Here is a 24,928-nt window from a genome sequence, read left to right as displayed (position 1 = left end):
GTTTAGCAGTAGGAAGGCTGCTACTTGACATCTTTATTTTAAAAATCATCCAGAACAGTGCAATAAATCATTGAGAAAGTGGGTGCATCAAATTGGCGAACATTTCTTTTTCCCCACTTTGAACCAATAAACCGGGGCAAGTGAAGTATGCAAGGAAATACACTACAAAAAATCACGAGTCAGGTCAGCATTGGAATTGACTGCTAGACAGGTCAATATTGAGCCTGATCGTGATATGATAATGGTAGGGATATCATTTTTAGTGTAACTCAAATGTTCAACCTGTAGTTGTAATCTTAATAAATTGAAACATATCCTCAGGAAGTTGCAACTTCTATTTACTTTTGACTGAATAAATTATTTACGTTGTCTGGACCAAAGTGCTTGGTAGCAACACTTTTCTACCTTTGTGATCTATAGTTCTAGTGTAATTTTTCAAACATCAGGAGATTTGACTAAGTTGGATTAGATTATGAGCAGATGTTAGGTTAACGTATTGTTAAGAGTAACCAGGTAAGTTTGGGACTAGTATATGAAGGAATAAAAATTGAAGACAACCAGCTCATTGTTCTGGTAGAGCTCCATCATGCACAGCATGAGAGAGTCCATGCAAGCTCTTCATTCATTCATTGAATACATAACATTACAAGTTAAGACTAAAACCTGATATACAGTGGTACATATTACAGGCTTCTTGAAATTACAATCTTTACAATCTTGAGCTCTCTTCAGATTTTCTGTTTTACAGTGATGTGTACATGATTAAATGAGGAAAACTAATGCTAAGTCTCACGTTTCTTACACTACAAAAGTTAATGGGCAACTAATAAATGAGTCCTATTCTAAAAACTTAAAAAATTATTTCATATGATTTTTATTCACAAAACCACACGGAATCACAGTCTATAGAGAGATACACACAAGAGTTCATATCTCTTACTGTAAATATGTTTGTAAAACTGCAAGAACATCGTTTCAGTCATATGCTATCACATTTTACTACTGTACACCTATTTGAAGAAATAATGAAAGTCTTTTTTCTCATCTTCTGGTAACTGTGCATCACATTAAATGAGTTGTGCAGGTATCAAAATAACAATAAATATTTTACAGTAACCTGACAAAGAAAATATAAATATGCTATTTATCAATACTACTACATAAAACAAAGAATAGTTAAAAATATAGCTAAATTCTAGCTTATAGATACAATATTAAAACAATTATTAACTGTGTAACACCAATATTTCTGCACATTATTTTAAACATTTACCATATAGAAGAAAACAGAGGAAAACAAAGTTGGGAAAATGTGTCCACAGTACCTACTTTTTAAACACTGAGAAAGTTTTATAAGAGTTGTACAATGAGTGGAGAAATGATACAACATTCAGCTGCTGGTTCTTGAACATGAAAGGTACTCCCTGCTTTTCATTCTCAGTTGTCTCTAGAGTTTCCAAATGTTTCTTTGGAGATCATTGGTTCACTGGCAGATCGGATTTTAGAGGTCACAATCCCTCCCAAGATTTTGTTGAAAAGCGTCTATTATAGGCCATTGGTGCTGAAAAAGTTAAAAGCAAAAATAATAAACAAGGAAAGGAAATGTGAATAGAAAATGTTGCTATTTAAATTTATTAATCAACAACTTCTTACAACAATATTTTACATACAGAACATTACAGTATTTTGAGTCTCGATAGTTCAATATTCCCCACAAGTTCCAGCTAAAAAAAATTCAAATTAACAAAAATAATCAATCGTCAGTTATCCATGCGTTAGCGCCTTATATGAGGCAAAAGCTAAACACAACATACGGGTGACTGACCTTAAATGCAGCCTGTGTACACAGTTGTGGTTCATTACATTTGTTTGAGTAGTTAATGATTTGTTTTTATTCACTACGAGTGCTGACAAAAGTACAAATTACACAAGGAAATCTGTTACCTTGAAAGTTAAGTTGGAGGCATTAACCTTTTCTCCTGTGAACTACTCTAGCAATCATGTGCAAGCGATGCCACACGGCTGGTGGATTGCTGTAACAGTCGTGTGTTGTTAGGCTTCTCTGTGCTTCGCGACGATAGATTGCTCGACAAGTTTGACTTTCATGATATCTCACGGTTGTCTTGAGAGTCTGCAGTTACTAGTAGAGTCACCAGGGGTAATGTTTCAGAATGTAACAGTCCATGTGACCTTTACACTCATCATTTGTAACTGCTGTTCACTGCTAATGTATTAGCGCTTCTAAAGGTAGCTTCAGCACATGTTGGACCATATTTCATAATGCACAGAAATTGTATACCGAGGATAAAGCTCTTATCCTCATATTAGGTAGTGACTATGAAGAAAATAATCATGGGAAATATTTAACTCTACCAATGCTGTGTCCATAAACACTGATCTAAAAGAAGGATGGGAAGCTTTGCATGAATGAAAAGGACTAAACTATATGCGAAGATATTTCACTGATATATATATATTTTGTAAAAAAAGTCAACCTTGCCATGGCTTAACAACGTGAACAAATGCAAGCAAGAAAGTGAAGAGCAGAAAGTATTTCATACAGCAGGCAGGGACAGCCATCCTATACCCTATCTCAAATAACCTGGGAGTTAACAATAACAATTCTGGTCATGTGCACGTTAAAGTACTACACACATAAAAACATCAGTCAAGATTGATATATAGTTTGAATAACCTGTAATTAACATGTTACGAATAGAACACAATATTTGAACTGTTTTTGCTACTTGTTTAACATTGCACTAACACACTGAAGGTTTTCAGTGATGGAATGATGGGAAAGGGCTGGGATTGGGAAAGTAGCAGGCATGGCCTCAATTAAGGTACAGCCCCAGCATTTGCCTGGTGTGAAAATGGTAAACCATGAAAAGCCCTTTTCACAGAGCTGCTGATGGTAGGATTCAACTGACTATCTCCTGAATGCAAGCTAACAGCTGCGTGACCCTAACCCCATGGCTAACTCATTCAGTAACAATTTTTTTTTTTTACAACTTATTTTACGTAGCACTGACACAGATAGGTCTTTTTTTTTTTTTTTTTTTTTGCTAGGAACTTTACGTCGCACCGACACAGATAGGTCTTATGGCGACGATTGGATAGGAAAGGCCTAGGAGTTGGAAGGAAGCGGCCGTGGCCTTAATTAAGGTACAGCCCCAGCATTTGCCTGGTATGAAAATGGGAAACCACGGAAAACCATCTTCAGGGCTGCCGACAGTGGGATTCGAACCTACTATCTCCCGGATGCAAGCTCACAGCCGCGCGCCTCTACGCGCACGGCCAACTCGCCCGGTACAGATAGGTCTTATGGCAATGATGGGACAGGAATGGGCTAGGAGTGGGAAGGAAGTGGCCGTGGCCTTAATTAAGGAAAACCATCTTCAGGGCTGCCGACAGTGGGGTTCGGTAACATTTAAACAATAACCACAATTAATCAAGAAGATATTCAATATAATTCTGAAGATTATTCACCAATTTAATCGCTGGAAGAAAGACAGACTAGGTACTCAATCCTGTTCATGGATTCGTTATCACTGGCAAAGTCATTCGCATTAATTACGATCCATTCAATGGCATCCTCTACTAGCCTGTCTATGCCCCACATTATTTTTTCTTCCATCTCAATGATGTGTTTCACACACATTTCTCACTGTTGAGGAGTCATTAATTTGATCCCTTCCTGCAACAGTTTCCTTCCTTCCACAAGAATGAAAGTTTTGTTTTTACATGCCACGTGCCCTTTATTTTTGACTCCAGACTTTTAATGAACAGTGGTAGGTGTTAATCGTAAAACTTGCCTATGCGATGGCAATACGATATCATCTACCCAATAGCCGCACGAATCCCCAACACGCTGTAGGAAGGCATTAAAGAAGTTCAATCAGGCAAGTAGGCCATGTGGTCAGGGGTGCCCAGCTGTGAGCTTGCGTCCGGGAGATAGTAGGTTCGGACATCATTGTCGGCAGCCATGAAGATGGTTTTCCGTGGTTTCCCATTTTCACACCAGGCAAATGCTGGGGCTGTACCTTAATTAAGGCCATGATTGCTTCCTTCCCATTTCTAGACCTTCCTTATCCCGTCATCACCATAAGACCTATCTGTGTCGGTGCGACGTAATATACAAGTTCAAACTTAATCCTGTTGTTCAGATTCTCTTTCTGCCCAAATAATTATATTTCCCTTTCTCCATGACTGGTTTAGCAGTTTGATAATTCTAAAAAATGGCAAGGTGAACTGAGTTCAAGATGAGAGACAATAATAACAAAGCTTTCTTTGAATATATATCCATTTATTTCTTCATAGCACTTATTTCGCGGAGTTAGAATCAAAACATAGCGACTCTACTTCCATGAAACCCTTATCATTGCTGATATGAGTAATTATAAAAATGTTTCCCCTTCCCTGAAGGATTATTTAATATTCAACATTCCTAAATACGACGGCCATCCAGAAAGTGGTACCCGTTTGCGCAATAAAGACACAGGAGTAAATATGAACAATATACATATTTTTATTGGGAAGAGCATACTTTACACTACTTCTCCACATAATCTCCAAGCAAATTTAGGCATCTGTCATAACATGGGACGAGCTTTTGTATTCCAGTGTCATAGTCCTCCGCCGCCAGCATATTGAGATACATAGTCACGGCTCATTTAAGTTCTTCATTGCTGTCAAATCTTTTTCCCGCCAGAAAGTCTTTAAGCTTTGTAAAGAGATGAAAATCCGAAGGGGCCAAGTCTGGGCTATACGGGGGATGGTCAAAGGTTTCCCACTTGAATCGCTGCAAAAGTTGTTGTGTTATCGCAGCTGCATGAGGCCTGACATTGTCATGAAGCAAACTGACGCCTGTAGACAATAGACCTCGCCGTCAATTTTGTACTGCCCGCTGTAATTTCTTTAATATTTCACAATACGCATTAGCATTAATTGTGTCTCCATGGGCCATAAAATCAATGAGCAGAACACCTCTGCGATCCCAGAAAACGGTTGCCATGAGTTTCCTGGTGGACAGAACTGTCTTGAATTTTTTTGGTTTGATTGGTGAATGAGCATGATGCCCCTCCATTGACTGTCGTTTACTCTCAGGTGATGCATAACAAACCCATGTTTCGTCTCCAGTAATGATGCGAGTCAGGAAAGAGTCTCCTTCATCGGAATAACGTCCCAGAAATGTCAGTGCTGCAGCCATACGCTTGGTTTTGTGCTCCTCTGTAAGCATGCGAGGGACCCACCTTGCATAGATTTTTGAATAATGCAGATGGTCTTTCACAATTTCATGAACAATTCTTTGAGACACATTAGGAAAATGTTCACAGAGTTCATCAATAGTGACGCGCCGATCGTTCCTCATGCATTCGTGTACTGCGCTCAGCAGTAGATCTCTAATGACAGATAGCCTCCCTGAACGCTCCTCGTCGTGTGTATTCCCCCTCCCCAGGTTGAAGTTGCGACACCAGCGCCGAACAGACGACTCGTCAATCACATTGTCTCCATACACCTCCGTTAATTGGCGAGGAATGTCACAAGGTCGAATGTTTCGTGCATTAAGAAATTTAATCACAGCCCTCACTTCACAACTGGCAGGGTTCTCAATTTGTTTAAACATTTTAAATGATCACAGACACAACACAGGCAATGCTAGCATCACGCAACCTTGCACAGAGCAGGCAGAGAAGCCACTGAAGCAGTCTGACCTTGCCCAGCGGCTATCCGAGTCGTCAGCGCTTCATGCGGCGCTAATGGGTACTACTTTCCGGATGGCCCTCGTATTTTGTGTGATAAGTGAACGAATGTGGATGCAAATTGAGGTTGTGTTAAGTGTAAGCAGGGTCAAGTTGGAAGTGATGACACTAGTTTTATGGGTCTAATTAGCATGGCAACTTGGGTAAAAGCATTCTGCGTGCTAATATGATAGAACAAATAGTGAATGAAAACTTGAGGTTTTGTAGTATAAGCAGTGATCACAGCATAGGTTATAATGCGATGCAATAGTTATAGGCCTAGTTACTATATGTTATCATCCTAAATCATGCGGAAATGTTTTGCATGATGAGATTGAGCAAATTGTGAATAAAAGTTGAGGTACTGAAGTAAAAGCCCATGAAGTGTTGCACTTGCAACAGTTAAATACACCCTGCACATCAAAACAAAGACCAACTACCAAATTCATATTACTATATATTAACAAAAAGAAACTTGTAATAATAAGCAAATTCACCAGCGTGCCAAGAACACCATCACACAGCAGTAAACAGTGAACTATTCCTGTATGTGGGTCCTATGTTAGTTAAATGAGCAATAACTAAATGATGCTATGGCTGTTCTGCTGTTGACACTTCACCCCTTTCAAAAGCTACTTTAATGCTCAAATATTGAGTAAGAATTGAAATTCAACAGCTTCTTTTTTTTTTTTTTTTTTTTTTTTTTTTTTGCAAGTTGCTTTACGTCGCACCGATGCAGATAGGTCTTATGGTGACGATGGGATAGGAAAGGGCTAGGAGTGGGAAGGAAGCAGCCGTGGCCTTATTTTAGGTACAGCCCCAGTATTTGCCTGGTGTAAAAAAGGGAAACCACGGAAAACCATCTTCAGGGTTACGGACAGTGGGGCTCAAACCCATTATCTCCCGAATAATGGATACTGGCCGCACTTAAGCGAGTGCAGCTATTGAGCTCAGTACCACAACATTTTAAAGCGAAAAGTGAAGCTAAATGAATTTTGATGATTACATATAATGTTTGAGCGGAAATAATATTTCTGTTTAGAATTGACAAGAAGAGGCTGACAAAACAGATTTTTAAAACACTTGATAGTAGACCTAAAGTTTCCGACAGATGGTTCAGGGAGTTAGGAAGGCATCTTGAGCAGTCTGGATTAAATCGGGAAGACATCCTAAACCGAACAGAATATAGATCAGTGATCGACAGCTTCAGAGACTTACATGATGAACAGAAAATGAACAGGGGATGGACAGAGGAAAGAAGACAAGCCGCCAGAGAAAGAATGCAAAGACTGTTTAATGTGGTCTCAAATGGCCGTAAACAAATATTATTACTATTATTGTTATTAATAATAATAATAATAATAATAATGTCCAACTCGTTGGCTGAATAGTCAGCGTACTGGCCTTCAGTTCCGAGGGTCCTGGGTTTGATCCGCGGCCGGGTCGGGGATTTTAACCTTAATTGGTTAATTCCATTGGCTCGGGGGCTGGGTGTTTGTGCTGTCCCCAACATCCCTGCAACTCACACACCACACATAACACTATCCTCCACCACAATAACCTACACATGGCAGATGCCACCCACCCTCATCGGAGGGTCTGCCTTACAAGGGCTGCACCCGGCTAGAAATAGCCACATGAAACAACAACAACAACAACAACAACAACAATAATAATAATAATAATAATAATAATAATAATAATAATAATAATAATAATGGGCCATGTGTCTGCTCTCGCTCTGCCAGAGTGAAAAGCTTAAGAAGACTTGCCAACGTTGAGACAATTTTAGAAAATCTGCAGAATATGGTGTCATGGGTGTCACCAATTGGCAAAGAAATAGAAATAAACTTGAAGCATTTTCATCTAACAAGTGCTCTGTAAATCTTTCGACCAAAAGTCATTGATAAAGTCTGGGTACGAAAAAACAAGTGAGGCACTGTACATGTGGTTTATCCAGGAGAGACAAAAGGAAAGCATACTTTCATGGCCAATTCTTCAGAAAAAGTCTTTGATGTTTAGAAACCAGTTGAAGGAAGGAGATGCTAATTTCACTGCGAGTGTAGGCTGGTTGGTCAAGTGGAAAAGAAAAGGTATTGTGTATGGGCAACTACGAAGTACAAGTGTGTGGCGAGAAGCTCTCCACTGATTCTGAGGCCGCTGTGCAATTTTATATGAAATTTCAAGAACTCATGAGAAATGAGAACCTTACAACTAACCAGCTTTGTAACAGTGATAAAATAGGACTAAACTTGAAAATGTTATCAGCTAAAATACTCGCTTCATGCTAAGGAAAAGGTGCTCCTGGTCACAAAATGAGCAAAGAAGGGCTCACAGTTCTGGCTGTGCCCAGTGCTTTGGGAAATCATAAGCTTAAACTTGTTACTGGAAAGTGAACATGTCACCAACACATAAAAAAAGTGCATGGATGAACCCGTGAATATTCAAGAAATATTCCTTAAATGATTTTGTACCACAGGTGAAAAAGTTTCTGAATAAGAAAGGTTTGCAGTGCAAAGCAATTTTTACACTGGACAATGTGGGCGCACACCCAAGAGAGATGAACTGCAGTGTGATGGTATCCATGCCTTATTTTTGCTGCTTAATGTCACTAGTGTAGCCTCCATGGCTCAGGCGGCAGCACGCCGGCCTCTCAATGCTGGATTCTGTTGTTCTTTTTGAAGATATCCCATGTTAATTTTTGTGCTTTGGCTAATCTATTTGTTCTTGTCTGGATTGAGATTTTTCATTTAGGTTATGTGTTATTACTTCTCCAAGATATTTAAATCGAGTTACTATTTTGATTTTATTACCATTTATGGTAACTTCTTTCAGTTGTGTTGGTTTTTGGGGCATAATTTCTGTTTATTTTAAATGATATTTTGAGGTCACTTTTATTTGCAATGTTTTGAAGTTCTGATATCTGGGTTTTTGCTTCTTTTATGTTCATTGCTAGTAATGCTAAATTGTCGGCAAAATCCAGGCAATTTGTTTTGATTTTTTGGCCAATCTTTATTTTCGGGGGACATTTCCTAAACCATTCCCTCATTACCATTTCTAGAGCACAATTAAATCATAGTGGTGAGAGCCCATCTCCCTGCTGTAGTCCAGTTTTAATTTCAAATGACTCTGATGTTTCACCCCTAAACTTCAGTTTTGATTTGATGTTAGTGAGAGTCAGTTTTATCATGTTTATTAATTTGGGGTGTAGTCCAAGGTGTCTTAAAATTCTAAACAGAGATTCTCTATGGATGCAATTGTAAGCTTTCTTGAAACCTACAAATGTTATCACCATATCTTTGTTTCTTCTCCTGTCATAGTCCATTATCAACTTAAAACTCATGATCTGATCAGGGTAGCTCCTCCAGGGTCTCTACCATTGCACGTACATATTTATTGTGATGATAATATGTTTGCTAGGATGCCATCATATGAGTAATATCAGTTACGCATTATGTTATATTTCGATGCCCAATTTCAATCATCACATTTGTTACATTCTGATGTTGAAACTTTAGGGCAATTTTTTTTTTTTTGCTAGGGACTTTACGTCGCACCGACACAGATAGGTCTTATGGCGACGATGGGATAGGAAAGGCCTAGGAGTTGGAAGGAAGCGACCGTGGCCTTAATTAAGGTACAGCCCCAGCATTTGTAGGGCAAATTTAAGGGCCGTGTTGTCGCATATTCTGGATGCCCAACTTTGGGGCAATTCCATGACCATATAAGGTATTATTACAATATTACATTCCTTCATTAAATATGTAATTAAAACTAAACTTATGAATAAATTTGGATAGCATTTTTACATCCATCTGTTAATTTTTTGGTCCTTTTTTATATACTTTCAGGTTTTTTATAGGTCTTTTTCAGGTGATGGTTCTTCCCTTTTGTTCTGTGAAACATTAATGCTACAATATATGGTAAGATTGTACGTTTCATATGACTTGGCTTGTAAAATATTCTCGCTTACACCCTCCTATACTCTCTTATGTATGCTTGTATCACTTGTCATCACGTGCTCATCCCCTTACACAGCATCGTTCTTCCCTGCTATGCTTTTTCTCTACTCTGCATGTGAGTGTTCACTATTTGCATGAGCTGAAAGGTCTCTGTAAATACCAGTAAACAAAAGAAGGAAGCCAAAGATCCCACAAATGATAAGACAATTCACATGACTTCTGCTTAAGTGAGCCTCACTCCTCTATCATCTGTTCTGAATAATTTCTGCTGATCAGTCCTAGTATCAGCTTGATGGTATTATGGCATCTAAGGTCTAGGATGGCTTTTACTTTTACATGCACTGTAGCCTTCCTTTCTCCTGAACAGATACTTTCATCTTTTCCATTTTTACTATTGGGTTCATGGCTCAAATGCAAAAACCAATTAAAACAACAGCATGCTGTACTCAGTTTTTTACTATGCACTCTGGATAAGAAAATAGATCAATTTTAGAAAGAGCAGGCACTGCTGCACTTCTCACATCCCACTCTAGATTCATACAGAAGTCATCCCTAATTTTGCAGTGATATATTTCATAGTTGTTAAAAAAATTTGGTTAAGGTTATTTGCTCCTGGCCTCAAAATTGTGGACACTGGCAGGATATCAATGTTATGCTTGGACTCTGTGGTGTCATGCCTGATGGGACAGTGGAGACAAAAGAGTGATATGTAATGGTGGTAGCCATGTGTATGTTTGTTTGTGTCTTTGTGCAATAAATAGTATGTCCTATCTTTGTGGTTAATACTAATTCGATGAATTAGTCCCTTAACAAAACAATAGTATCCACACTTATATGTAAGGAAGAATACTAATCATATACCTGTCATGGCTGATAAATAAACAGGCATGCTGATGTCCATATTTATATTTAAGACACACCTGTATAGGTTTTGCATTCATCTGCAAATGGAGAACTTTTCTAAACAGCATGCAGTACAATAACTGAAATCATGCAAGTTTAGCATTCTGTCTTACGTAGATTGGAGTCTCCATGTTCCCGCTGTTCTCTCAGTTGTCCCTCCAGGCTATTAACAGCTCCAAGGACACTGTACAAGCTATCCATAAGTCGGCTGTATGTCTCGCTCAAGTCTTGTTCTGTTCGAGTCACTACGAATACATCTGTAAAGAAAACAAATTATTTCTTTATTTCTGTACAAATGGAAGGATATAACTCTAATACAACTCATTACATATTAACAGAGTTATACACGTACAAAAGATGCTAATCCTATGGCGGTACAGTTCTGATGGACCTTGGCCTACCAAGCAGCTGATCCTCAGTGCAAATTACAAGGGGAAGGGTGGTTGCACAACAAATCCTACTGGCCATTTTCTTGGCTATCTAGACTGTGGCCATTACTTTACCTTCAGACAGACTCTCAATTGTTCTGACATAGTCTGAATAGACCTCAAAGAAGCCTTCAGATCCAGGTAAGTCCCTAACTTAGTCAGGATTTGAACCTAGGGCCTCTGGGTAAGTGGAAGGCTAGCTACCTCTAGACTGCAAGCTTTAAATGCCCAATAACTTTTTGCCCATGTGGCATTTAAGTTGTTGGACGAAATTTACTGTTTGCCTAATGAATCAAGCTCTTCGGTAGGGTCTGCACATATTGAATTCTCTTCTTATTTTCTCTGTGTACAATCACTGTCACCTCACTGGCTTCTGTCAAGTGTCAAGAGATTTGATATTCACTATAGAAACCACTGAAACATATATAGAATGTACCTCATGGTGTTTTTATTTTTACAATTTGCTTTATGTTGCACCAACACAGATAGGTCTTATGGCGACAAGGGCTAGGAGTGAGAAGGAAGCGACTGTGGCCTTAATTAAGGTACAGCCCTGGTATTTGCCTAGTGTGAAAATGGGAAACCACAGAAAACCATCTTTAGGGCTGCCAACAGTGGGGCTCAAACTCACTATCTCCCGAATGTAAGCTGATAGCTACGTGACCCAAACCCCCTTGCCACTTGCTAGGTGTGTACCTCATGTTCGTATGCCATCTAGAAATTATATTTCCCTATTTATTTTCTTGGAAACGTATTTAGCTAGAAAATATGAACATTCGACAGATCTATGACATAACAATCATGTACTAACTGGACAAGTCCTGCCTGGTGTCAGTAGCACAGCAGCAGTGGTCATGAATGCTCTTTAACATCTTTATTCATGAAGTCATCTGTGTTTGTGGTTTAAGTGAATATCTATGTTTTTGTTTTATATGGTGATAGTGTTCAAGTGTTATCTCCATAATCTATGATCTATTTTTGTAGACTTTTAGGGTGTATATTGGTGTAACTTTATTGCCCTAAGTTGCTCCATACTGGATTCTATATAGTAGGTCCACAGATTAATCTGCTAAGAGTCTTATTTCTTGTTTTTGAAATCTTGCCCTGTCACCACATTGATAGCACGGAAACCACTATACAGATTTGTATTCCACTAGTTCTTTGCGGTGCCCTACTTATGGAAGCCATTTGTCAGATGGGCAATCTACATCTCTGGGATTATTGAGGTTGTTGTTGCTGCACGTCCATAGATATAACTGTAAATTGCTCTACATTTGACCCCTGGGTGGTGCCAAGATAGCAACTACATTGGCTGCTGGACTTAAAGATTTGCTTCATGGATATCCCAGCAATCAGAGGATACTCCTATATGAGAAAACTATTTAAACCTATTACTAATTTGTACATATTTATACTATTGTAACAATGTACCCTCTTACCATATGAAATAAATAAGTGGCTCGAAATGATGGCTTGTATTCTTTTTCCCATGCCCGCAAGGTTCGGTCTGTGATCATCTCATTTTCATTTCCCCTCGTCCAGCTCCTGTCAGGTGTTGATGGCACTTCTCTATCATTGCCTCTCCTTTCACCACTCCTCTTCAGTAACTGTATTCCAGTCCAGTCTTCTTTTTCTTATGCTGTTCTTGACAGAGTCCATCCACCTTGCTCTTTTCCTTCCTCTTGCCTTCTTTTCTTCTATCTTAGCCTCCAACACTTGTTTTGGTATCCTTCCCTCTTCCATCTTCATAACATGTCCAAACCATCTCATCCTATCATTCAGTTTTTCTACCCCTTTCTGTTTTCTGACCTCAACAGTTCTTACTCTGTCTCTCCTTGTCTTCCCTACCATATTCCTCAGGAACTTCAACTCATTGGCCTGAATTTTACTTTCTTGATGTCACAGTTCCAGCCTCTGATTCATACATTAATACAGAAGTAGACTAACCGACCGACCGACCGACATTAAATTCACACTAGAGTCAGAAATCAATAAAGCAATCAATTTTCTAGATATAACCATTATTAGAAATATATCTGGCCTGTCTTACAAAATATACAGGAAACCTACACAAACTGCTAACACTATCCACAAAGATTCCATACATCCCATAATGCACAAATGTGCAGCATACAATAGCATGGTATATCGAGCTTTTACCATACCCATGGCAAAGAAAGATCTTAATAACGAACTTATCACATAAGGGCAACTGCCAAGTTCAATGGGTACAACAGGCCTTTTATAGAACAAATAATAAACAAATATAGGTACCGGCCTAAAACCAAACTCATAAAAGAAAAAGAAAAAACTCCTATTTCAATCACCTTTACTTACAATAATGACGTCCACAAAATCACTAACCTTTCCCGGAAACACAATGTAAGAATTTTATTCAAAACTAACAATAGAACCTCCAAAATTTTACACAACTCTGCATCAATCAATACCCCCAGTATCTACTCCAAATCTGGAATATATAGACTAAAATGTAATGAATGAAGCAGCTCTTACATAGGTCAAACAAGATGCAACTTTATGATTAGATATTCAGAACATGTCAACGCGATGAGGCACAGTAAGTTCTCCGCCATGGGTATACATATGCACTACACTAATCACAAATTTACCAACATTGAACAAGATATGGAAGTTCTTCAAACAGCAAACAAGAGACCCATAATGAGTATTATTGAAAGTTGTTACATCAACTGCGATCAATACTTCAACTCCAATTATAATTTAAACGAAATTTACGAGAAACCCAATATCCTTTTCGATCTTTTAATCGATTGGCTTAAAAATAGCAAACTGTGTAAAAACTGTTCGATTTTCGAAGTAATTCGGAATACACACTCCCGTCAATTACCCCCACTACCCCATCATTCCGCCCTGCCTTAGTTCCATTTCCCCGCAGGTGCTCCGCCTTCTTCCTTTCCCTCGCCTCCTTTACGCCCACACACTTCGTCCGGCTCCATCTGTGTAACAACACGTTTGACATGCTGCTCAAGGTGAGTTAATCATCATTCAATGATCGTGATGATTCTAGTAACTTCCATACATTGCTTCCAACGTCTAACTTGGCTATTTTCTCCTTCAGGTTTAAATTGAAGTGGGAATTCATCTTTATTTATATCATGATCTTACATTATCAAAGTAAACTTCCCCGGAACCACCTAATATCAAGGGACTAAATGTCACTCACATAGACAGCATACAATAGCATAAATTCACTTATCCCGATGTACACAGACTGAACTATGTAATGAACAGCCGGAATTTTATGAATTTTATATCGTAGCAATCAATTGTAATATAATTTTAACTTATCTCATGTATCACTACAGTAATTGTATTCTATAATATGTTAAAATGTGTTTTAGATGTTTTATGAATATATATATATATATATATATTGTTTAATTTGTACTTAAGGCTAATGATGACACATAGATGCTGAAACTAGTACCATTTGACCATCTGACATGTGATTGAATCACAATAAAACATCATTATATTGAATAGGTGGACCTTGAAACAATTTAATTTAATTTAATTTAATTACTGTAGTTCAAAGAAGGCCGGACCAATGTTCACGATGAAGGGGGGTAATGACGCAAGTCTGTCACTACAGATGACATTGTTCACGAAATTGACCAAGAAGTTCGCAAGAATCGAAGGTTTACCGTAAGCGAGTTGGGTGAGAAATTTCCAGCAGTTTCAAGGTCATCTGTTTACAAGATCCTAACAGAACACCTGCTCTACAGGAAATTGTGCGCCCAATGGGTTCCAAAGATGTTGTCTGATGACCATAAAAGTTGCCGGATGGCAGCAGCGTTGATGTTTCTTACCCGTTATGAGGCTGAAGGTGGCGATTTGTTGAAGAAAATTGTGACTGGCGATGAGACTTGGGTTTCGTACGTCACCACCGAACCAAAACAACAATGACCTCAACGGATGCACACACACTCACCAAACAAACCGAAGAAGTTTAAGCAAACCTTCAACGAAAGGAAGATGATGGCTACAGTCTTTTGGAACCAATAAGGTGTGTTGCTTGTTGAGTTCATGGAATGGGGGTCTACGATTAATGCAGCCGTTTATTGCCAGACTTTACGACGACTGCGGAAGGCCATACAGAACAAACGACGAGGCATGCTGACGTCTGGAATCCTCTTCATTCATGACAACACATGCTCTCACAGTGCTTGTGTAACCCAACAACTTCTGCAGGAGGAATTTCAGTGGGACGTTTTTGACCACCCACCGTACAGTCCTGATTTAGCACCGAGTGACTTCCACCTCTTCCCGGGACTGAAAAAGTGGCTGGGAGGGCAGATGTTCCAGGAGGATGAAGATCTTCAAACCAACGTTCGGGCCTATCTGAACTCACTGACGGCAACATACTGTGCAGAGGGGATCGAAAAGCTTGTCTACAGGTATGACAAATGCCTCAACCTTCATGGTGATTATGTTGAAAAGTAACCACATTTGTACCTAACATTTGATAATAAATTCATTTGGATACGTACACTTGTCTTTCATCTATGACCCTCCGGAGGTTGAAAAAAAACCGCCCTCGTATTAAGAAATTAAAATTCTAGGAATTTGACCAAAGTTGACTGAATGTTGGATTAAAGAATCATATGGAGACTGTCATTATATAGGCACAAGCGAAGAATACTGTAAATGCAGTAAGAATAATTAGCTGCAGTTACAGGATTGGCAAGTTACAGCTGAGATATGTATGATGTGTCATTCATGAAAAACAGAACACCTTGAAAGACTAGAGATAGGAAGTTCATATTCACAGGACATGTTCTGTTCTGCAAAAACGATTAGCATTTCAGTCACCGAGGTTCAGCATGTGTCCTGTTGCCTAGTAGGCACTGATAACTTGTTCCATGAGTGATGGCATCGATGCGTATACGGCGCAAATGGCATTTTGGGGTGTTGCCATTCATGCTGCATTCAATTGGTTCTGCAGTTCATCTTTGGTGGCTGGCACTGGATCACAGCGCCGCAACCATCATTTCACCATATCCCACACATTTTCGATTGGCAACAAGTCCAGTGATCAGGCAGGCCAGGGCAACAGTCTGACATCCTGTGACAACAAGAAGGCACGTGTTCATGCAGCAAAATGTGGTCGCACACTGTCCTGCTGAAATATGGCGTCTGGGGTGTTGTACAGAAAAGGTATAGCTTCGGGTCGCAGGATGTCATTAACGTAGGTCAAACTGGTCACAGTGCCCTGGAAACGCACCAACTGTGATTTGTGGTTGTACCCAATAGCACCCCCCACCATAAGGTTTTGAGTTGGTATGTCTTGTGTGAATGCAGTCAGTGCGATGCCTCTCCCCCTGTCTGCGGAAAACCCAAATGCGGCCTTCATTTTCAAACAAACAGAACTTGGATTCGTCCAAAAATATTATCTGCTGCCATTCCTATCCTCAGTGACGTCGTTCCATACACCATTGCAGTCTAGCATGTTTATGCATATTAGTCAAAGGAAGGTGAAGAAGTGGATGATGCGCCGGTCCGTAATAAATGGCGATGGATTGTCACTCCTGATAGTATATGATGTGTTACACTGTTTCACTATTGTGCCAGAGCCGAGGCGGATGCAGATCTGTCCTGCAATGCCATTCGGATGAGGTGTCGATCTTCTTCTGGGTGGTGCGATCAGGCCCATCTTGTCATGTTCTACAGCCTTCTGTGAACCATTCTGTACACACCCATTGCACTGCCAACACACTTTGTCTCACATGAGCAGCAATTTCCTGGATGGGTGCATCATGTTCTCTCATGCCAATAATGTGCCCTCTTTTAAACTCACTCATTTGACAGTACGTTTCTCGCATACATCTGCAAGGCATCCTGCACGTCTGCTCAAGTTACACTGATCCCTTACCTTCGGTTTATAGACAACGAGAGCCGCAGGCACATTTTACCAGTCAGTGCTGTTGCACCAAGATGTCGATGTGGACCTTGAATCTGTGGGCTGACATGGTTCAAATGCTAATAATTTCTGCAGAACATATTAATGCACAGGTCCTGTGAAAATGAACTTCCTATCAGTAGTCTTTCAAGGTGTTCTTGTTTTTATGAACATGAGTGTAGAAAAGAGGAAAATTAATCTAGGATAGGTATGAGTAGGATTCAAGCATGTTAAAAGAGATTAGCTCATTTACAGATATATTACGTACCTATAACGATATATGTAGCTGAGAGACCTAGGCAAAACCAGTGCAAGATGATTATTGAATACAGGTTGCAGAATACAAGGGAAATATAAATACAGAGGAAAGTTGAGAAATGATAGGGGAAAAACAGATGAATTTGAGTAGAAAAATGAATGCCAAAAACTAACTATGGAAATAAAAATGAAAGGAAAAAGAGAGTGGAAAAGATCCAGATTATGATATATAGTCCTGGCTAAGATAAGTAGTATGTCAATGGGACATGGACCAGAATACAGTGATGAGGAGCAGTGGAGAGGAACCTATACTGCATCAACCTGGCTGCATATAGATAAGGAGAAACTATGATGAACTTCTTTGTATTTGTTTTAATTTGGTTAATTCGTATGTGCTAGGAAGATGACAATTGATTGCAATAGATAATGGGACAAACAAATTACTGAGGTTGTTTTCAATCTCTGGTAATGATTTGCACTTGGGTCTTACCTTAGGAAAAGCCACATCTCCATCACTTATAGTGCTCTACTCATATGAGCTATAGCTCTGCACCTCAATTTACACTGAAGAAGACCTACAAAGCACAGGTATCTGTTGCCACTCCTTACCGGCTTTTCATGGGTCTTCTATACTAAAGGATACCTGTTTCCCAATGCCCCTTTCCAGATGTCATAAGCCATAAGAGTTCATGGGAAAAACATCAGGGCGATTTCAATGGAATATCATTGAAGGGTATAGCCTGTATTCCTGTTTCTTGTTCTATTTTCCCTCAGAATACAAGGGTCAAACAGAAAGTATGACTTAATGCACTGAAACCTTGTTTGAGTTTATACCACACAGAGCTGGGATCGCAGCATTGGAAATTGGAGTTTGGATTTCAGTTTGATTGTACAGGGAGTTGACTTTGGTCCTAGCAATATGGCAAATAGTTAACTCACTGTTATAACATTATCCTGCCATAAACATATAGCCATTGAAAAAGGTTTTTTAACACTCCAAACACTATTTTCAAAACAAAGTAGTAAATAGCACGAGAATTATTGCAGTCACTTCTTCATCTAAAGTAACCACAAATTTCCAATTTTCTCCTGCCAGGTTATTCTCATATTCTCATACTCTTTGTGTGCCATTCTGTAACATGACGATCCAACAACTCTCCAAGCTCAAATTCCGGCTGATGATGCTGTTAACATTTTTTCAAGATGTCTCTAATTTACCTGCAGTGGCTCTTTGTGTCACTCAATTATTGTCAGAGACAAGGGCCTTACCATCCTCACGACTTCTGGGGTACATCTTGTCACAGTTCCTGAGTTCTCTTGTTTCTTATCTTTCAGAATTAATCCCATGTGAGTCTCTCCTGTCTTTCCAAACACAACTGATCTCTTTCACTGACACTGTAAACTTACAAAATTACACTTCTTGCAAGCTTCAGTTTTACCAGAATAGCTATACTTTGTGTTATAAAAGGCTGTAATGTAGCTTTCCTGTATGGTTTAATTTGCCTTGGCATTGTTGCAGTTACATGCTTGTGAATTCTACGCATACATCATCTCTGGCTTAGTCACATGCCAAGCAGTGGTACAGTGAAATCCAAAAGTTGTTGACAGATGTTGGAAACAAGCTCTGTAAAACACAGTTATGTTGTTTTTTGTTTTCCGTCTTTGATTTCTAAAGAAGTTCAACATTAACACTGTAGCGAGGAACTGCTTGCTAGGGGAAAAAAAAAAGAAACGATTCTTTCAGCCTCAGGATGATAATGATGATGATGCTTGTTACTTAAAAGGGTCCAAAATCAAGATCACCGGCCCCTCATAATGGTACTAATCGCTGGTAAAGTAGAACCATGGTGTTCCTCATGTAGTGGTACTAATCACAAGTAATGTAGACTCACAGTGTTCCTCACATAGTGGCACTAATCACAGGTAATGTACACAGGTAATGCAGACCTATGGTGTTTCTCACATAATAGCACCATTTATAGGCAACATAGGTGTTCCTCATATAGTGGTACTAATCACAGTAACCATAAACCCGTATGTTCCACACATTGTAGTATTAATCATGGACTGCTGGGCTGAGTGGCTCAGACGGTTGAGCGCTGGCCTTCTGACCCCAACTTGGCAGGTTCGATCTTGGCTCAGTCTGGTGGTATTTGAAGGTGCTCAAATACGTCAGCCTCGTGTCGGTAGATTTACTGGCACGTGAAAGAACTCCTGTGGGACTAAATTCCGGCACCTCGGCATCTCCAAAAACCATAAAAGTAGTTAGTGGGACGTAAAGCAAATAACATTATTATTATTAGTGTTACGGAGTTTTCCGTGGTAGGTAGAGGTGAAAGAAGGTGCGGGTGTGAATAGGTCTCCAGCTACGAAAGCAAAATTAATTTAAAATTTAACAAGGTTATATTTTCTTTTCAAAAACAAAGAAATAACAAGCATGGCAGGTACAAAGTAGCAAATCAAAAAGGGTAGTTACAATATTTACAGGAATTGGGCTTCGCGCCCTGATTTTACACTGCTTGGGCAATCAGCTCAGTTTTACCCCAAACACGAGTTTTAACAGAGGGGCAGAAAACCCCATTCATACCTAGGAGCCCTTGCTCCAAATTACACAGAAAAGCCTCCACGAGGCATACAACACTCAATTTTCAAAAGAGCCACTCGCTCTCAAAATTTAAGCCTCTCCCAGGCCACACCAAACTCCACCTTCAAGTTGTCCTCACTGGACATAGACACAGGGGTAAAATACCCAACCTACTGAGGTCTATTAAATAAAAATGGGCAATTACATGACCTCTAAAATAACAATTTGAGAGGAGGCGATCTTGCACTCCTAATACACTTGTTTTTAAAAACCTAATCTGGCTCTAGGCCACTAATGCAAGGGCTAATCCCATACTACCGAGGTGACTTTAGAAAAGAGCAATTTGTTTTACATTAACGAAGAATAGGTTGAGAAAATAAGTTCACCTCAAGACAATGTGAGTGGGAGCTCGAGAGGGTTAGCACTCTCTATCCCAATATGCAGCTTAAAAGAGAATAGAAGAAAAGATCGTTACATTTTAGGAAAAGGTTACATGGAGGAACGCTTCGCACCCGCCCCGAGAGTTAAACTGCTGAGCTAGCAAAGAAAGAATTTATTAATCGGCCATTACCTTATTGATGACCGCTGCCGAGGAAAGAGGCGCTTCCCGCCTCCTGCTATGTACTTTATACACTGAAAGATGGAACAGAAGTGGCCCGGAGACCCTAAAATCAGCAGTTTAAATACTCTCGCAGAAGGTTCTAGGCGTTAGGGGAATGAAAACACCCTCCCGCGATGATTTTATTGGTAGATCAATAAACCCCCTACACAATACTAAGAAGAAACACATAATTGGTGGAAAATTAATTCAAGAAATTCGGGATAGGCTAGATTTAAAACAAGGGGAAAGAAGGGGTTAATATTGCCAACTTAACTAAAGACTGAAAAAAATTTAGCAAAGAACAAACATTTGAAATAAAAATTTCTCCAACAAAATAGTTCTTTGACTCCGCACTAGGTTGCACTATTGTTGATCTTCAGTAGTGTCCTCTAGAAGAGAAAGTTCACACTTCTTACTTCAAGCGAAACAAAACCACATCAAAAATGACACAGTTCAAAAACTCAAAATTTTCCACGTGGTGACATCTTCTGAGAAAGTAGAGAATTAATAGCGTAGATAAAGTTCAGACTTCCTCCAGCAGAGGAGTTTCAACTGGCGCACATTTTAAATTAGCGGAGTGGAGGTGTACCGCCCGGTACAATTAGTATTACTACTAATCATGGGTACTGTAAACCCATACTGATCCACCCATGATGACGTTAATCACAGACCCATGATGTTCCTCACATAGTGGTACTAATCACAAGTGATGGTACTAATCACAGGCAATCTAAAGGTTCAAAATCAACCATTCCTTTTAGTCACCTCTTACAACAGGCAGGGGATACCATGGGTGTATTCTTCATCTGGGTCCCCCAGCTGCAGGGGTTTAAACCTCAGGCTTTAAGACTGAATATTGTAAATTGCACAATATAGAATTCTCACCTTTGATGATGTAAATGCTTTGTAGGTCAGTATTTCCTCTCAATGCAAATGATTGCCCATTCCTGCAGGAATATACCTCTAGTATTCACAGGTGTGTGAATTAAAATGTGCATCCATATAAAGAGTAACTGAAATTGCCTTTGTTCAAATACTTACCTGTTTTATCACCAGATATGTGTTTACAAAATACATTCAAAATTCCAATGATATCGTCATCTTCAGAACCACATGGAAAGATATCATTAGTCCAAGATCCCCTGTAATAAAGCAGAAATATTTATTTGTGGTTTCACATATAAATTTATGGATAGAAATGAGATTCATTAGAACCATGAACCAAACAACCAGAAAGGACAAGATCAGAAATGAAGTGAATAGGAAAGTAGCTGGTATTGATGTTCCTATTATCAGTGTCATAAAGAAATGCAGACTTCAGTGGTATGGGCATGTAATGAGAATGAACAGGGAAAGACCTACCAGAAAATATTTCGACCTTAAATAGGAAGAAGAGCACAGGGAAGACCAAGAAAACGTTGGATAGAGACTGTAAGATCAGATGTGGAGGAGAGAGGATACAAATGGGAGGATGTACTGGATCAGAAGATGTATGAAGACAGAAGGAGATGGCGAGCGCTTGTACACCACGCCCGGGAAAGTGGAGTTGGGAAATGATGATGATGATGGATAGAAACTTCAATTACAGCAACCTTTCCTTCTATAAACTAATTTCTGTTTCCAAAAAAAAAGTTTATAGTTTAATGTGAGGTTGATAACATAATCATGGCCATGGATCCAGTTTTATGTGCATTTTGAACTACAAGAATGTGATTTTTCATTTCAGTTTATTTCAGATATATATATATGTTGGCTGCGATTTGAGCTGTGGATACCTTACTTTTTACAAAAACTTTAGTTTATTTTCCACCTAATCAATACAGTTTTCTCTAAAACAATATGAGTTTTGACCGTACATAGCGGTCATCCTCGGCTATTAATAATAAAATAATAATTAATAATAAAATAGAATTAGGACATAGTGATGTCATAAATAAAGGGGGCAGGGGGTTAAACCTCCTGAGTTAAGGCTACAAATACAAACACAGAAAATACACTGGTGTACACATTAAAAATTCACACATTAGACATTTGATAAATGGTCAAGTGAATTTGAATAAAAACTAATAGGTCACAAGATTAATGCCACTTAAAATGATTTCAAAACTGCACTTGTGTCAACAAAAAGATGATGTAAAAATCCATTGTCTATTAGTAGTCCCGTAATGTATCATAGTAAAATATGCATTACAAGAAAATATCACAGTATTGATGAAACTAAACTTAATTAATTGTTGATGTGTCTGTTAACGCCATATCATTGAAGGAACAATCTTCTTCTGTTACAATAAATGAAGGATATCCCAGTGTTATGAATGTAAGTCTATCCATCCATAAGGGTCTTAATAGGGAAATATCTAAAAAGAGAAAAGAAAGAAAATTACTTGACGAATTGAAAGAAAAACCACGGGACTGAGAATGATAAAGAGAAAGCTTACCCTGCAAGGTTGTAGTGGTGCACCCAACACAGGTGTCAGTGTCCACTACAGCTTTGAATTTGTTGTTACATAGCAGAGAAGGAAGCAGAAGGAAGGGGAGGGAGAGCTGAGGTATGGAGGGAAGATAGAGGGGAAAGTTGGAATGAGGAAGGCACCTTATCTATCAAGATAATTGATAGATTTATTGATCTCTTTTTCCAAAGAAAACTTAATGTGAAGATCTATGCTGTTAAGCAATTCTAATGTTGCTTCACTGCATTCAACTGTTTGTCTATTACCACCAGAACATCGTCTGCATATCTCAACCAGAAAATCTATATTAGCTATGTTACTGATATTAGTGTACTCAGAAAGATCCATATATATCTCCACTAAGATCCCTGAAGCTAGCGATTCCATGGGAAGACCATATTGCTTATAAATGACATCAATGGAAGTCATCATTATGATAATCATTGACCAACTCCAGTTTCCCGGGTGTGGTATATCAGCCTCTTCCATTTTGTTCGGCCCATGAACCATTCTTCATTCACAATCCGCTCCCAATCCTGTCCTCTCTCCTCTACACCCTTCTTCACTAAGTCTGTCCATTTTTCTCTAGGTCTGCCCACTGGTCTCTTTCCCCTTATTTCTCTTTCATACTACTTTCTTGTATTGCACTCATTCTTTTCACATGACCAAACCACTTCAGTCTTGCCTTTTGAATCTTCTGGAGTAAGGAGTCTTCAAGTCCTACATCTTCTCTAACTTTTTGATTTCTGGGTCTTCTGGATCATTATGCGTAGGAACTTCATTTCTGCTGCTTGGAGTTTTTAGTTGTCCTTTCTTGTTAATGTAGCGGTTTCCAGGCTGTATGTGAGGATAGGGGCATAGTATGATTTATACAGTGTCATCTTGGTTTTGAGTGGTACTTGTTTATCCCATAGTAGCTGTCTTACTTGGAGGTAAAAATGTATTGCTTTGCTGATTCGACTGTTTACTTCATATTTAGATAAGTTAACCTTGGACATTATACTACCCAAGTACTTAAATTCTGTGATACTGTCCAGCATAGTGCCATTTAGCATGATTTCTGGCTGATTGTCACCCTTCTGTACCTTCATCACCACTGTTTTAGCCTTGTTGATGTTTAATGCATATTTCTCAAACTCCTGACTCCACTCCTGCAGTCTCTCTTCCACATCTTTCTCTGAGTAACCCCAAATTACTACATCATCTGCAAATGCAAATGCTTTTAAGTCTTGTTACCCCTTTTCTTTTAGCGCCTTTAATATGGTATCCATTACAATGGTAAATAATAGGGGCGACAAAGCACTACCTTATTGTACTCCACGTTTTGTCTCAAACCAGTCTGACAGTCAAGAACCGATTTGTACACAGCTTCTGGTTTTCTTGTAAAGCGCCTTAACTTTTGAAATTAGACTGTCTCAAAATTTGAGTTTTCTCAGGCACTCCCAAATTAATAAGCTCCCTTGGTTTGCTGTCATAGGCCATTTCGATGTCAAGGAACAGTAGATATAAAGGCTTCTCTTTTTTCCCAATGTTTTTCCATTAGCATCCTGACAGCAAATATAAGATCTGTTGTTGATCTTCCAGCCCTAAAGCCATATTGTTCCTCTTTTAAAAGTGTTTCCACAATTTCTCGTAATCTATCCTCTACAATTTTTTCCAGAATTTTTAGTCCACGAGAGAGTAGAGTGATGCCATGGTAGTTGGTACATTTCCGTCTGCTGCCTTTCTTGAATATAGGTATAATTATACCTTTCTTCCAGTCTTCTGCGATGGTATTTTGCTACCATACTACATTTAGGAGTCTATATAGCCATTGGATTGCTGGGGTTCCTCCTGCTCTCAACATGTCCACACTTGACTCATCTATTCCTGCAGCTTTCCCTTTCTTCATACTTTTAAGAGTTTCCAGCCATGTGATTGGTGGCTCCATATTTTTGCTGGGCTCTTCATTTTTTCCAGATTCTTCTCTGTTTTGAATTACATTTGATGCCTCTCCATTCAGGAGCTTGTCAAAGGAGGTCTTGAATTCTCTCCTGATTCCATCTTCCTCTCGTACTACT

General features: G+C 39.1%; 1 protein-coding gene across 2 annotated transcripts in view; it reads right to left on the bottom strand.

The window, feature by feature from the left end:
- Nucleotides 1-573: 573 nt before the first annotated feature.
- Nucleotides 574-24,928, bottom strand: part of fry (Protein furry) — a 1,574,680-nt gene continuing 1,550,325 nt past the window's right edge. The window contains exons 52-54 of one of the 2 annotated variants that reach the window (XR_011018272.1): nt 21,460-21,560; nt 10,624-10,863; nt 574-1,561 (exon numbers count right to left, since the gene is read on the bottom strand). Coding sequence is in view for 1 of the 2 variants with exons in the window: in XM_068227610.1 (XP_068083711.1) it covers nt 1,509-1,561; nt 10,720-10,863; nt 21,460-21,560 (298 nt within the window). In the remaining variant the exon portion in view is untranslated. The remainder of the gene's footprint in view (nt 1,562-10,623; nt 10,864-21,459; nt 21,561-24,928) is intronic. The other variant, XM_068227610.1, reaches the window with a different exon arrangement.

Source organism: Anabrus simplex, chromosome 5 (genome assembly GCF_040414725.1).
Source record: "Anabrus simplex isolate iqAnaSimp1 chromosome 5, ASM4041472v1, whole genome shotgun sequence".
NCBI lineage: Eukaryota > Metazoa > Arthropoda > Insecta > Orthoptera > Tettigoniidae > Anabrus > Anabrus simplex.
The sequence above is the reverse complement of the archived record's forward strand: the minus strand, read 5'-3'. Positions and strand labels throughout refer to the sequence as shown.